The 13,367-nt window shown below is 51.5% G+C and overlaps 3 protein-coding genes and 1 non-coding gene across 4 annotated transcripts; 2 read left to right on the forward strand and 2 right to left on the reverse strand.

Moving 5' to 3' along the window:
• The first annotated feature begins 5,656 nt into the window (after positions 1-5,656).
• On the forward strand, positions 5,657-8,626 carry BDW47DRAFT_111057 (putative 1-phosphatidylinositol-4,5-bisphosphate phosphodiesterase Plc1). The gene has a single exon (XM_024813858.1). It carries the CDS (start codon positions 5,684-5,686, stop codon positions 8,069-8,071), a length of 2,388 nt encoding a protein of 795 aa, XP_024669041.1. The 5' UTR covers positions 5,657-5,683; the 3' UTR covers positions 8,072-8,626.
• Positions 8,627-9,047: 421 nt separating this feature from the next.
• BDW47DRAFT_t124 lies at positions 9,048-9,160 on the reverse strand. Its single transcript has one exon. It is a non-coding gene; the product is annotated as a tRNA-Met (tRNA).
• Positions 9,161-9,304: 144 nt separating this feature from the next.
• BDW47DRAFT_111058 (putative Coatomer subunit epsilon) lies at positions 9,305-10,861 on the forward strand. Its single transcript, XM_024813859.1, has 5 exons — positions 9,305-9,376; positions 9,499-9,877; positions 9,955-10,090; positions 10,203-10,441; positions 10,508-10,861. Exons 1-5 carry the CDS (start codon positions 9,352-9,354, stop codon positions 10,614-10,616), a joined length of 888 nt encoding a protein of 295 aa, XP_024669042.1. The 5' UTR covers positions 9,305-9,351; the 3' UTR covers positions 10,617-10,861.
• A 92-nt stretch (positions 10,862-10,953) lies between these two features.
• BDW47DRAFT_133842 (putative 6-hexanolactone hydrolase) lies at positions 10,954-12,516 on the reverse strand (the record flags this gene model as incomplete). The annotated part of the gene is made up of 4 exons (XM_024817940.1): positions 12,107-12,516; positions 11,906-12,051; positions 11,199-11,809; positions 10,954-11,088 (listed from the first exon to the last, which is right to left on the reverse strand). The coding sequence occupies exons 1-4, from the start codon at positions 12,310-12,312 to the stop codon at positions 10,954-10,956; spliced, it is 1,098 nt and encodes a 365-aa protein (XP_024669043.1). The 5' UTR covers positions 12,313-12,516.
• Positions 12,517-13,367: the final 851 nt, after the last annotated feature.

Here is a 13,367-nt window from a genome sequence, read left to right on the forward strand (position 1 = left end):
GTACGGGGTTTCCCTCTCCTAATGGATCTACCGGCTAGTGTTTAAGATCGTGGTTTCATCATCCTTACCGCTCCATTGTGGTGACGATCCGTCGACCTCTATTGCCTGCCCCTTTCCGCACCGCCCCGACTGTTATTTCACTGCCACCGCTCCAGCCTCACCAGTGGATACTCCATCTGACTAAGATCATCTCTTAAGACGGTCAAGGTATGCTGTGTATGGCCCCCCCGTTCTCCGTAAATAACAGAGTTAGCCTTACTCCAGTAACCAGTTACAAATACATCTCTGATACTGCCCCATTAATTACCTATCTCGCACTAGCTTATTTTTTCCTTTTTTCTTTAATTTTTTGATTCTCTTCCCCGCGTTCAGCGAAACAGAACAGAAGCGCTGAAAATGGTCAACCTAAGTAAAAATGAAAAAATTTAAAACCCTTTCAGTGGTTCAACAGTCTTGTCCCCGCCTGCCTTACCAACCGGTGAACCCATGAAAGAGAACCACTTTTGCAAAACTCCACAATGATGCCATGTCGAATAGACATGAGCGGCATCTGCCGTCTCCCATCGTCAATGGTCCTCCTTTTTTTTTTTTTTCCCCTTCCTGCCCGTTCTCCCCACCCCCCACACCACCTCTCTTGTGCTCTTCTCCGGAGGGTGCGGACTTGGTAGTCCAATCAGTGTGGACAGACATCCCCTATGGATTGAAAGGATGTGATTTGAATGTTTGAACCATCCTATTCTTGTCTATGGTCATGTGACTAGTCACCGAATCCGATCGTCAGAAGTCCCCGAAGAAGGATAAACAGCAAGTGTACCGTTATTGGACTGAAGCTCGATCCGGTCCCATCCTTGTACCGGATGCTAAGGCACATGGGTAATGGTGTGCAGCTACGGCTGCCCCAGGTTGAGAATATCTCCACTGTGTTGAACGTCCACAAGAAGGGAAAAAGGGGGGATGGTGATGTTTATTCAGTATTCACTATTGTCGATAGTACCTAGCGTATAGTCCGTATTAACACATACCGAGGAAAAGCTTATGGGTTCATGGGTGAAGTCGGAAGTAAGAGTCGAAGGACGTGGAAGACCCAACAAGGCCCAATGAGAAGAAGCTTCGCTCTCCCGTCTTGAGGTCTTCCCCGGAGGACCATCGTGCCGGTGCCTTAGGACTCCCACTAAGCGTGAATTGAACGGATATGTCGTGGTGTCATTGGGTATACACCAAGGTCCTACCAGCTTCGTATGGAAAAATTAGATGGCTGCCTATCGCGCATCCATGTGGATCGCCGGTAAGGCATTAGTTTTGAACCGGCGCTAAGTCTGAGGTCATTGTATTGATCATTGCCATTACCTCCATGACCGCCATCGCCATGATTTTCCAGAGAATGTTATAGCCTCGGATAAGACCACTGTTGATCTGGTCATCAAACGATGTCGGATTACTGAATACGGCGTGGCCGTGTGTTGGATGGACAACGGGAGAATGAATAAGGATCCTGTGGATTAACAGACTACTGACTTCTGTAACAACCAACTGACGATGGGAATGGGAACGTCCCCACCAACCACTGACTATCCACCGCTCACCTATGATGAGGATGCACATGGCTCGAGAGAGATCTCCCCCCTTGTTTCCCTCTCCCTCCACCCCCCTTTTCGAACGGAGTATGCCAGTCATTCTCCTTGACCATCCATCCCCAAGGCAAAGCTCGATCCCATCATACCAATCAGGAGTCACATTCTTCTGCTATGGAAATGTGAAACGCCCTTATCATCATCCAAACTTGTCAAGATTGACAAGTTCAAGGGATGATCGTCCAATGGAGGAAACCGATCGGCCTGACCACTGGGATCATGGGGGGTAAATCCTCCTCTGTTCTCTTCTCTCTTCTTTTTTTCTTTCATTCTCTTAGCTACTCTTTCGAACAAAAACAAGAATAAAAAATATGATTTCCGCATACTGATGCAGGGATTGGGGGGAGAGTGTGGTATGATGTCTGCCATACCTAACCCGGGGCTATCCCATATCCAATGACCTCAGGCTTTAAACCCCGGAATTCTATTCACTGGGTAGATGGCGCGAAAGCCGAAAAAGAAATTATAAAAAGCAATAAAATACTCCTGAGAGAATACGATCGGGCGATGACGTCTAGTCTGGTAGATCCTAGTATTTTTCATCTTTGTTGAAAGTAGTCACAAAATGAAAGGAAAAAGAAGAGAAACGCAGAACTAGAAACAGAAGAAAGACAGAAGGAATCAGAACAAAGAATAGAAAGGGTGCCTGATTACTGGGTAGGAGGATGACTGCTTGGGCCGCCGTTGTTCCTACGGTGTACGGAGTATGTGATGAGATGATTTGATTTGATCTCACACCTTAATCTACAAAACAGACTTCAACCCTCCAAGTTATGCCCAGCGATAACGGCCCAGTTGGACTAGATGACAGAATTGACCGTCCCTTTCCCTTGCTCGCCAGCTTGGGGATTCAGTATATAGATCCGTTTCATCCTTCCTACCTTCGCCCCATTACTGTCTTCATTTTATCTCTTGATCTCCTTCTCTTTCCTGTGGCAGAGAATTGGATCCTGGCAGCAAGCAGAGAGAATTCAAAAGACAGGGTTCGACCTATCTTTATTGGAAATTCTTTATCTCCCTCTTTATCTTATTTTGATCATTATCTATTTTCAGCCGAGTCGGGTTGATTTCTACATAACCCCTCATATCGCGGACGGGTGGTTATATCATTATTACCCATCTGTCTCCGTCTCCGAGCTCCTCTCCGTATTACCCGATTTGGTGAATTTTCTAGTATTTTCGTCTTTTGGCTGTCACATACCTGACCGACAAAACGGATACCCGTGACAATACGACCAAACCAATACGATACCAGCTCGTACTACTGCCTTAGCTAGTCAGTTCGGTACTCCACGGTAAACTCCACTCCAGCTGCTTTTCTTTCCATTGAAACAGTCCTGGCGCTTTCTCGAATTTCGAATTTCGAGCTTTGAAATTCCTTTTTATTATTCTTTGGATCAATTATTCTTATTATTTTCATGCCCTCCGCCTTTGTCACACTGGGTCTCTTTGCTGGATCAACATTTTCTTAAGAAGACCCGTCGAACATCTTTCGACTTCTCTCTTGTCTCCCAGAAATTCCATTCCAGCTCCCCCCACTCTCCCCTTTCCTTCCTCTTCATCTATCAATTCAATTCAACCCTCTTATTCTCTTGTCGAAACAATCCACAGGTTTGGGACCGATCCGAAACCCGGGAACGAAGGATAGATACCCTGCCGCCAGTCCGCCTTCCCCGTCGCATGATCATCGCCTTTCCTGACAATATACTTCAACTGGCCGCCTTTTTTTACCACTTTTCTTTTCTTTTGGCTGCAGGTCCTTTTTTTCAGTACATTTTCCACGTAACCGTGCAGGCAAGCTGGGCAACTCATTAGACATCGAAACACGCACTAGACAATTGCGACACTCCGCGCGCTTTTCTCTTACTCGGTCCAGTCCCCGATTGCTCGTCTGCGCCCTTCCTCTTTGGACCTCCTGCGTCACTGTGTTGTCAGGCAATCCTGCATTGCAGCCTCCATCCTCGTCGCCGATTACCCATCCAACCCTCGCAGCCTTGCGCCAATTCTCCGTCCAGTCAATCCAGCGCGGAATTTCCCTGTTCGAGTTCGGTATCTTACATACAGCTAGCTGTCTTGCGGAGGGGCTCTGCTGACCCTCAACCACATGCGCAGAGCACACGGCCTGGTTGACGTGCAGAACCCTGTCTTTGGAAATTAATACTGGTGTTCGCCTTATTTTCGGTGTCTCTTGCCTTGTCCTTAATTTCGTTTAATCCTTTTTTTATTCTTTCTCGTGCCTCTCCCTTGCCTCCGTTCGCCGGCTTTTGCCTCAACCAACTACTTTGCGCCGGCTCGATCCAGGAAGAACCTCGTCTGTCAGTAACGGTCTCCCCATCGGAGTCATCTCCGCACTCGTCTTGCTGCAGGAAGACAGCTTTCCCCACGCATCAAACGATCAGCGATCGAAGAGGGGTAAATCAAGTGTTTCAAATTGGACGAGGGGTTGAAAAGAGAAGAAGGTTGGACCGATATCAAGAAACGTGCCGAAGATCGATTCCAAAAGGGGCGTCTTACTTGGCGACAAATCATCACTCCGATCCCAGTGAGCGATCCGACGCCGCAGTTCGCAACTTTTGCTTTTTTTCTCTTTTTTTCTTTTTTGATTCAAAAACAAAAGGAAAAAAAAAAATATTCTGTGCGGAGCCAAAGTTACACAAATCAGTGCCTGTCTCACTTGTTATCAGGAACCAGGATTCCTTCGTCGCGAGTGTTCCCGCACAGGGCTCCTCCGCATTGCATCAAAGGCAGGCCAAGATGCAGATATCAAAAACAGAGCAATCCCGCTAAGGACGTGGCTTTTACCATCGCTCACCCAGGCACGCTCCCTATTAAGGCTCGTATTACTACAGCTGAGCTATAGGCCCACCATTACAAACCAAGCATATTTGGTTACAGCGCTGTTGTTCATTCGTCCCCCTCACGAGTCCAGGTGACTCGACTATTGGCACGGTTCACAACAGCTTGACAGTTTCACCCTTGACCGCGAAGGAGCCGCGATGGCCTACGCCGCTACTTCGTCGTCAACCATGAATGGCGACACCCACGCCAATTTAAAGCTCACTACTTCCCTCCCTCAACCCCCCAAGTTACATCATGTCATAACTTCTCTTCCACCCGCCCCCAATCCCTCTTCCGCCCCCGCATACGACGCCCCCTCCTACTTCTCGACGTCCAATACTCTCCACCCGACCTCCCTTCCCTCAAATGCTTCGAGCTCCTCGAGTACCCCGTTACAACCTGCCTCAGAGGGACTTCGTGGTCGCATATCTTCTTTCAATTCCATTTCTCCCACTCCGCTCGAGCTTGGCGAGACTGTGATGGCAGTCCCGGGAAATGCCTGCGCGTCCGGCTCGGGGGACCCCATCATCCCGAACCCGAACAAAGGTCCTGGGTTGATGCGCAGGATCTCCCGCGGTGCGGCAAACAAGCTGACCCGGCGGCGGCAGTCGGCCTCGCAGAACGACAAGCGGGACTGCAGCTCTGGCCCCGTCATCATGCGCCGACGGAGCGACAGCAAGACAGGGGTGCAACATCCCGCCGCCCGGGACAACGCCCTGGACTCTAGCAATGAGGAGGACAGCAACGATGCCCTGGATGCGCTGGGTGTCTGGTGCGGCTCGGAGGCCTCCAGCTTACCGAGTGATAACCCGATGGCCATGTCGCGCAACTCGGGTGCCGTTGCCCCCAAGGTCGATTCGGCCATCCAACGCGGGACCATCCTCACCAAGGTGACGAAGAAGCGAAGAAAGCAAGTGCGATTCTTCCTCGATCTCGACGCGGGCAAAGTGTATTGGGATGTGTCGAACCCGGCCAAGCGGTTCTACATCGATGACATCAAAGAAATCCGCGTCGGCGCGGACGCACGCAATTACCGCGAGGAACACCAGGTCCCGCAAGACGCGGAGCGGCGCTGGTTCACAGTCGTGATTGCCGATGCCGAGCGGCCCAAGGGTCGCGCCTTTAAGATCCTCCACCTCATCGCTCCCAACGACCGCATCCTCGATCTGTGGACCACGACCCTTGAGGACATCTCCCGGTATAGAATTGGCCTCATGGCTGGCCTGGCTGGTTCCGGTCAGAGTGAAGCCGTTCTCAAAGCCCACTGGCAGAGGGAGATGTCCCGACTGTTTCCGCTGGGGCTCCGGCCCGGGGAGCAGGAACGGCTCGATTTCAACGCGGTCGAAAGCGTCTGTCGGAGTTTACATATCAATTGTTCCAAGAACATGCTCCGTGCGCAATTTTCCAAGGCCGATCTAGGCAGCAAGGGCAAACTCAACTTTGCGGAGTTTGTTGATTTTGTCGCTCGCCTGAAGGAGCGGAAAGACGTGAAAGAGATCCTGAAGGCCAGTGCCGCCGAACCCAAGACGGGCCTCACCCTCGACGAATTTCTGAATTTTCTGCGCGACGTGCAGAAGGAGGACGTCGTCAGTGATCGAAGTTATTGGGCCTCCGTGTTCGACCGGTTCGTTCGGAAGTCCAAGTCCCGTGGGCAGCTTGCCCCGGAACCCGGAGCCGGCGAGAACGTCTCGCGCATGGGTCTCGAGGCACTCACCTCATTTCTGACCTCGTCCTGGAACGGAGTCTACGCTTCTCGCGCTCCCCAGTCGCGGTTCGATCGACCCTTGAACGAGTATTTCATTTCTAGTTCCCACAACACGTACCTCTTGGGACGCCAGGTGGCCGGTGCCTCCAGTACCGAGGCGTACATCAGCGCCCTGTCCCAAGGATGTCGTTGCGTCGAAATTGACTGCTGGGATGGTGCGGACGGCCGACCAATCGTCTCCCATGGCCGGACCATGACAACCAGCGTTTTGTTTGCCGACTGCATCACCGTCATCAACCGTTACGCCTTCATCACAACCGACTTCCCCCTGATTCTCTCCCTGGAGGTGCACTGCAATCCTGAGCAGCAGCTGGCGATGGTGAAAATCATGAAAGACGCGTTCAAGGACCAATTAATTCTAGAGCCGCTGCTGACTAACGCTTTCGTTCTTCCGTCTCCCGAAGAGCTGAAGGGCCGCATCCTGGTCAAAGTGAAGACCTGCGACGAGATGCAGCATGAGTCGGCATCGAATCCAGGTACTGCCGCGCACGGTCGCAAGCGCAGCGCCAGTTCCCCGTTCCTGCGCCCATCGATGATGGAAAGCGCGACTGTCGCCGGTCTCCCGTCTCTATCCAGCCCCCCGACGCTCGGTTTCGATAACGTGAGCTCTTTCCTCACGCAGGACCGGCGGTCGGTAACCACGGCGAGTATGAGTAGTGCCACCGAAGACAGCGACGGAGCGCTGGTATCCGCCAAGAAGGAGCGGCGCAAACGGCAGAAGAGCAAGATCACCAAGCCGCTGTCGGATCTGGGCGTCTACACCCGAGGATACAAGTGGCACAGCTTCGCGTCCGCCGAGTCTCAGCGGTATAATCATGTGTACTCTTTCGCGGAGCGGTCGTTCGAGGGAATCTGTCGAGACGCCGAGAACAAGTTCCAGCTGGAGAAGCACAATCGGAAATTCCTCACGCGCGTATATCCTTCTGGCTTCCGCCTGCGTTCGTCTAACTTCGATCCTCTCAAATTCTGGCGCCGTGGCGTCCAGATGGCGGCACTGAACTGGCAAACATACGACGTCGGCATGCAGTTGAACCAGGCCATGTTCGCTGCCGGCAGCGATCGCACGGGCTACGTGCTCAAGCCCGAGTCTCTTCGCTCTCCCACTTCGGTTGATGAGCACAAGAGGAAGATCACGGAACGGAAGCTTGTTCGATTCTCAGTCGACGTGGTTTCCGCGCAGCAGCTGCCGCGCCCTCGTAGCATCGGCCTGGACGACAGCATCAATCCATATGTGGAGATTGAGATGTTCAGCGCTGATGACCGCGGTCAAAGCTTCGTGTTCGGCGAGGGCGGCATGGACGCATCCGCGCGCAACGGCATGTCCGGTATTGGTTTCCCGCATCGCCGCCGCACCAAGATTGAGCAGAGTAACGGGTACAGCCCGATCTTCAATGATCGCTTCAAGTTGTCCCTGGAGACCAAATATCCCGATCTAGTTTTCGTGCGGTGGACGGTCTGGAGTTCGCTGGACGGACGCAGCACCGGGAATAACAGCAGCGTTCAGCTGGCCACGTTTACCGCAAAGCTGAGCAGCCTGTCCCAAGGCTACCGGTATTTGCCTTTGTTCGACGCCGGTGGTGACCAGTACCTCTTTTCCACGCTTTTCTGCAAAATCACCAAAGAGACCCCTATCTCCGTGCATCGACTTGACGCAGAGGAACTTCGGGCTGAGCGCATGGGCATTCTCCGAACGATCGGCCAGACCGTCTTCAAGCGCACCTCTTCGACAGAGAGAGAGAAGGAAAGCAGCGAGACGCCTCCAAGCCCCGAGGAGAACACGTCTCCGGCTCTGACGCCCACCGTTTCCACCACATCGACTGCGTCGTTGCCGCCTTAACATCCGTCTACATCATTCGCTTCTACCATTTCCTTCTTCTTTTATCAATTTATTCTTTTTTTTTTCTGGCCCCCGCATCGTTCGATTGATTTTTACTACATCAAGATTATAAAGGGAAGCAGGAGTTCCGCCAGCTTGTGTCGCATCTATTTCAGCCAACTGTTGTCTTTTTCGTTTTTATCTGTTGTTTGTTGAACGTTGTTGAGCAATGAGAGGACTCCATCTCATCTTGCAGATTTGTCGCAATGGATAAGTGGCCTCCCTCCCAGCCCCCCCTTGCTGTTGCTATATTTTATCATATCTTTTGTGTTTAATTCTTGTCACTGGATGATCACTTGTTCATATTTGGCGATACCCTCTATCTGTTCTTTCTTCGTTGCCTCATTTTTATCGAGAGTCTGGTTTCTCTTTTTATTATTCTTTTTCTCTATTTGCTAGCATTGTGGTATGGGTTGGTTGGTCTTAGGGCAAGGGTTACTCACCGGCGGCATTTCACCATACATTCTGAGCATCATCATCATCATCATCATCGGACACGGATAGTCGCATTCGGGGAGTCATGTCACATCGCTCAAACTGGTTGCATTTTGGACATAAATCTGCATACCCCAACAAATGGCGAAGCCTGGTGCATGTATGCATGGCATAGTATTATGTCCTTGCAAAATCGAATCATTGACTGATTCAACATTATTCTCGCCGCTCCGGGCTGCTCGCGGCTAGCCTTCTGGCATTGCTGCAGTGTGGCGGAGATGAAACATCGTTCTTATCTTTCGCTTTACCATATTTCTTCGATTTTTGTTTTATTATCTATCCATCATGGAAGACGCGCTGGGACGCTCGTTTAGTTCTAGGCCTTTGGCTGCATATATAACATTTCAGACTTGATTATCTTACTTTGTAGCTTGTAGTTGGATAAGAAGCATAAACCTGTTGTTCAGATAGAGACCAAACAGGAAAAAAAAGAAAAAAGAAATGCTTCCACTGGGGGTCGAACCCAGGACCCTGAGATTTCTCACCGAGGTTAACCTCAATGTCACATCCTGATAAGATATGAGACTCATGTCATAGCCACTAGACCATAGAAGCTGGTGATTGGTTGCTGGGCCCCTACAACGGATTCTGAGCGAGCGGTCAGCCAAGTCACGGGGAAAAGACAACGTGACGACTTTCTGTTGTCTCCCCGCTGCAAGCATCTAGATACACATCGAATCCTCCGCCCGCAAATATCAACGAACACTTCGCTTCTTTAATCTTCTACGTCTTCTATTCAGTACACAATGGATCCGTTCTCTGCTGAGGGTGGTGAGTAGCTCTGACCTCCCTCCTCTCTCTTCTCCCCCCCTCGCAAGCTCTCCGACATGCGGACACGACACTATAGACGTGTACCTACCAGCTACCTACCAGCTAACAATCAACTACCCCAGAGCTCATCAACATCCACAATGCCTTTCACCAAGGCCAATACGAGACCGTAATCGACTTCGACACCTCCGCCCTCTCCCCCGAGAACCAGCTGCCCGCGCGCGTGCTCAAGCTCCGAGCCTTGATCGCCCAGGGCCAGTCCGACCGCGCCCTCGCCGAGATCAGCAGCGACGACAGCGTCCCAGACCTGGCGGCCGTTAAGGCCCTGGCGCAGCATGCCTCTGCCGACGAGGAGTCCGCGCTCCAGCTCGCTCAGGACCTAGCGGAGAATTACCCGGATAATGCTACCGTGCAGGTGCTGGGTGGGACGGTGTTCCAGGCGCTCGGGAAGAGCGAGGAGGCGCTGGCCTTGCTGGCTAAGCATCAGGGGAGTTTGGAAGCGTATGTTTTAGCCCATCGGGGGTGGGGGTGCTGGGATATGGTTTGGTGGATGGGTTGGCTAATTGGTTGATTTATAGTGTTGCCTTGATTGTGCAGATTCACCTGCAGCAGAATCGGTCCGACCTCGCCCTGAAGGAGGTCCAGGCTGCGAAGCGCTGGGCTCAGGATTCGCTTTTGGTTAATCTGGCCGAGTCGTGGGTTGGATTGAGAGTCGTACGTTGTACCCTTTTTTTTTTCTCTCTGTCTTTGCATGAGAGAAACCGGTTTCACCTGTCTCACCTGGTGTGTGTGTGCTGTGCGTGTGCTAACAGAGTTGTGTTACCAGGGCGGCGAGAAATACCAATCGGCCTTTTACGTCTACGAGGAATTGGCCTCTGCGCCTGGCACGTCCGCCCCGCTGTCCATTGTCGGACAGGCTGTCGCTGAGCTCCACCTGGGTCGCATCCCCGAGGCTGAAGCCGCGCTGTCGACCGCTCTGGAGAAGTATCCTGACGAGGCGGAGCTGATCTCCAATACTATTGTGCTCAATGTGCTGGCTGGGAAGCCGACGGAAGATATGGAATCGTGCGTCCCCATCTTCTATGATATACAATATTATGAGTCGATACTGACAGTTGAATCCAAATGCAGGCGCCTGAAGCAAGTCCAGCCCTCGCACGCCTTGCTGGCCGATATCCAAGAGAAGAACGATCTGTTCGACGTCGCCGCCGCCAAGTACGCCCCGCGTGTATCTTCTTAGCACAATTTATCTCTTCTCTTTTGTCATTCCGTTCATTCTTGGGTTGGGGTTGCTTGCAATTGGAGCTTTTTCTTTTTTATCCTTATATCTTTTTAAACACTTTTTGTTCCTTATGGTGGCAATAGCCGGTGCATTCTATTCTCCAGGTATTACCCAGCGAGGCCTGTTATTCGGTTCCCTGTTTTCTTGTCGGGGTTGATGTATGGCTCGAGGTTGTGATAGATAGACAGACATATACTATACTGTTTGATACTGGTATCATTCTTTTATCCTACGTGTCTACATCCGGTACTGTTCATTTGTCTTACATTGATCGATAGAGTATACAAGGTGGTTACTACAGACGAGACCCCAACCACCTCTGCAACTCCCCACCCTGCTGCGTCTCCCTGCCGAGAACATGACTACTGTACACGGGAGCGACATGCGATTCGCCATACCCGATAAAATACGTCGTTTTGGGAAAGACAGTCTACTACACCGTTAGCATATACGGCAACCTCACAACCATTACACCCTGGAAAGAGAGAGAGAAAAAAAAAGAACGGCAGAAGGGAAAAGAAAAGGAAAGGAAAGACCGACCTTAAACCTCTCCACAAACCCGTCAATCGCCGAAAACAACACCTCGTCCCGTCCCGCCAGGAAAAGGATCTCCTCCGCCTTAGCCCCAACCCACCACTCGAGCGGCGCCCGACAAGGCTCACTCCACGCATCACCCTGTCTCTCTTTCTCCTTGCCATCCCCGTCCAGGCCCCTCAGGTACTGCGGTGCCCACATCTGCTGAATGTCTGGTGGGATGCAGTCCTTGAACTTATTGTCGCGCATAGACGGCCCGTCCATGCTGAAGCTAACCCACGGTGCGAAGGCGGCTACGCCTGCGAGGGGCCCGGACACTTCTAAGGGCTCGATAGCGGGATTGGGGTGGGTGAGGTGGAGGAGGGTGGAGAGCGCGAGGTTCCCGCCTGCGGAGTCGCCGGCGAGGAGGATGTCGGATGGGGAGCGCCCTGTCTCGGTGAGGATGTAGCGGAGGGCGGAGATGGCTTGGCGGAGTTGGGTTGGGTAGATGGCTGTTGGGGCGAGGGTGTAGGAGACGAAGAAGAGGGAGACGTCGTGGCCGGTGGCATTTAAAGAGGAGATTAGTTGGTTGTAGAAGGAGAAGTGGGCGGGCACGGCGGAGAGGACGAAGCCGCCGCCTGTTTTTGTTGGGATCGTGTGTGTTAGTTTTGGTTTTATGCGTCCGGTTGGTTTTAATGAGTTCTTGTTCTTGGGATTGTTGGGGGTGGACTCACCATGGTAGTAAATGACTACCTTCTTCGCGTCTTTGTTCCCAATCCAGTGGCCTGCTGCGCCGTGCTGGAGCGCAACGGTCTCTGGTTGCAGGCGTTGACCTTTCATGAAGATCTCGTAGCCTCGGCTGGTGGAGGGGGTCAGGGCTCTATGCAGCATGTTAGTGGATTGTCCTTGGAACTGGTCGGGGAAGAGAAACTGACTGCATCTGTCGGCCACTCAGCCGGCTCACCAGTTTCCTGACGATTGAGTGCAGCACATGGAGTTTGTATTCCTTGGGATAACTATTCCCGCGAAAGACACCCGTGACGACGGTCCAGAGGGCGGACCCGACGATGGATAGCTGGCCTGCGAGGAGGTCGACCTTTTCCAGGAAGGAAAGAGGTTGTGGGGTGGGTGGTGAAGCCATCGCGAGAGACACCTATCTTGGGTGGACTGATCTTGGACGGCACAGCTAGTAACTAAGTAGCTGTCCAGGTGAGTCTGTTGGTGGAGTTGAAGGTTAGGGAGGACAGGAGAGCAAGCCGGGGGCGCGTCGGCTAGGTCATAGTGAATTGAATGACTGGCTTCATGTGGGTTCTTCACAGCTGTGTTTGTCCCCGCTCGACGATCCTCCTCCACAGGGAAGAGTGGTTCGGGTTTCCAGGGCTCAGCTGGGTTATCATTCCCATAACCTCGGTAGAGATCGCGGGGTTTGAAAGTGGAGACTGGAGGTACTAGTCGTGTATGGATAGATCATATAGATAGAGGATGGGGGTTTGGATAAAAGTTATATTACTATCTGTACCTAGACAGTATGTAAAGCTCTGAGAGATTGAGCTTTTGCTCTCAATGTCTGAGTCTGAATCAGATATGATACTAGTATAACTTCAGTTACTATAACCGGACTTTCTGCTAGCTCCTGCTGTAGCTTTACTTACTTTATTCTGTCACCCAGCAACGATGTGACTTGCTTCCTGGCTCCTATTCTATCCAGTCTCTACTTCTTTTTCCTCATGTGTCTATACTTGAAGAAACAACAGTAAGAAAGTTGAGCATGTAATCACCGTAGGTTAGAGGGCAAGTTGTAGAGATACCCAATTGAGATTGGACGCTTTAATCCTCATGAGCAATTCTCTCACTGCATACAGCAGACAATTCCATAAAATTCCTCGTTATAGAAGCTATAAAGTAGCAGTCATAGCATATTCTGTATTGACTCTGGTAGGATGTAGTGAATATCAAGGCAGTCAGTGACAGACAGACCCGGAAGGCAAGAGAGATTCTGACTTGAAGTACCACTTCCTCCCCCATTTCTCTCTCGTTCCACTGCTTCTCCATCTACCGTCATCAGCATCAACATCAACATCAGATCAAGATCAATCGTGAACTGAGATTTGTTCTCCTGGTTGATACTCTATAGTTGACATACGGATCGGAACATCCGAACATCCCTTTCCCGATGGCATCCACCAATCACCTCCC

This window comes from Aspergillus candidus (assembly GCF_002847045.1).
Source record: "Aspergillus candidus strain CBS 102.13 unplaced genomic scaffold BDW47scaffold_52, whole genome shotgun sequence".
Lineage (NCBI taxonomy): Eukaryota > Fungi > Ascomycota > Eurotiomycetes > Eurotiales > Aspergillaceae > Aspergillus > Aspergillus candidus.

Coding starts and splice junctions, on each gene's coding strand:
- BDW47DRAFT_111057 (XM_024813858.1), top strand. CDS start 5,684: ATGGCTGGCCTGGCTGGTTCCGGTCAGAGTGAAGCCGTTCTCAAAGCC.
- BDW47DRAFT_111058 (XM_024813859.1), top strand. CDS start 9,352: ATGGATCCGTTCTCTGCTGAGGGTG. Junction 9,377..9,498: donor TCCGTTCTCTGCTGAGGGTG/GTGAGTAGCTCT, acceptor CAACTACCCCAG/AGCTCATCAACATCCACAAT. Junction 10,091..10,202: donor CGTGGGTTGGATTGAGAGTC/GTACGTTGTACC, acceptor TTGTGTTACCAG/GGCGGCGAGAAATACCAATC.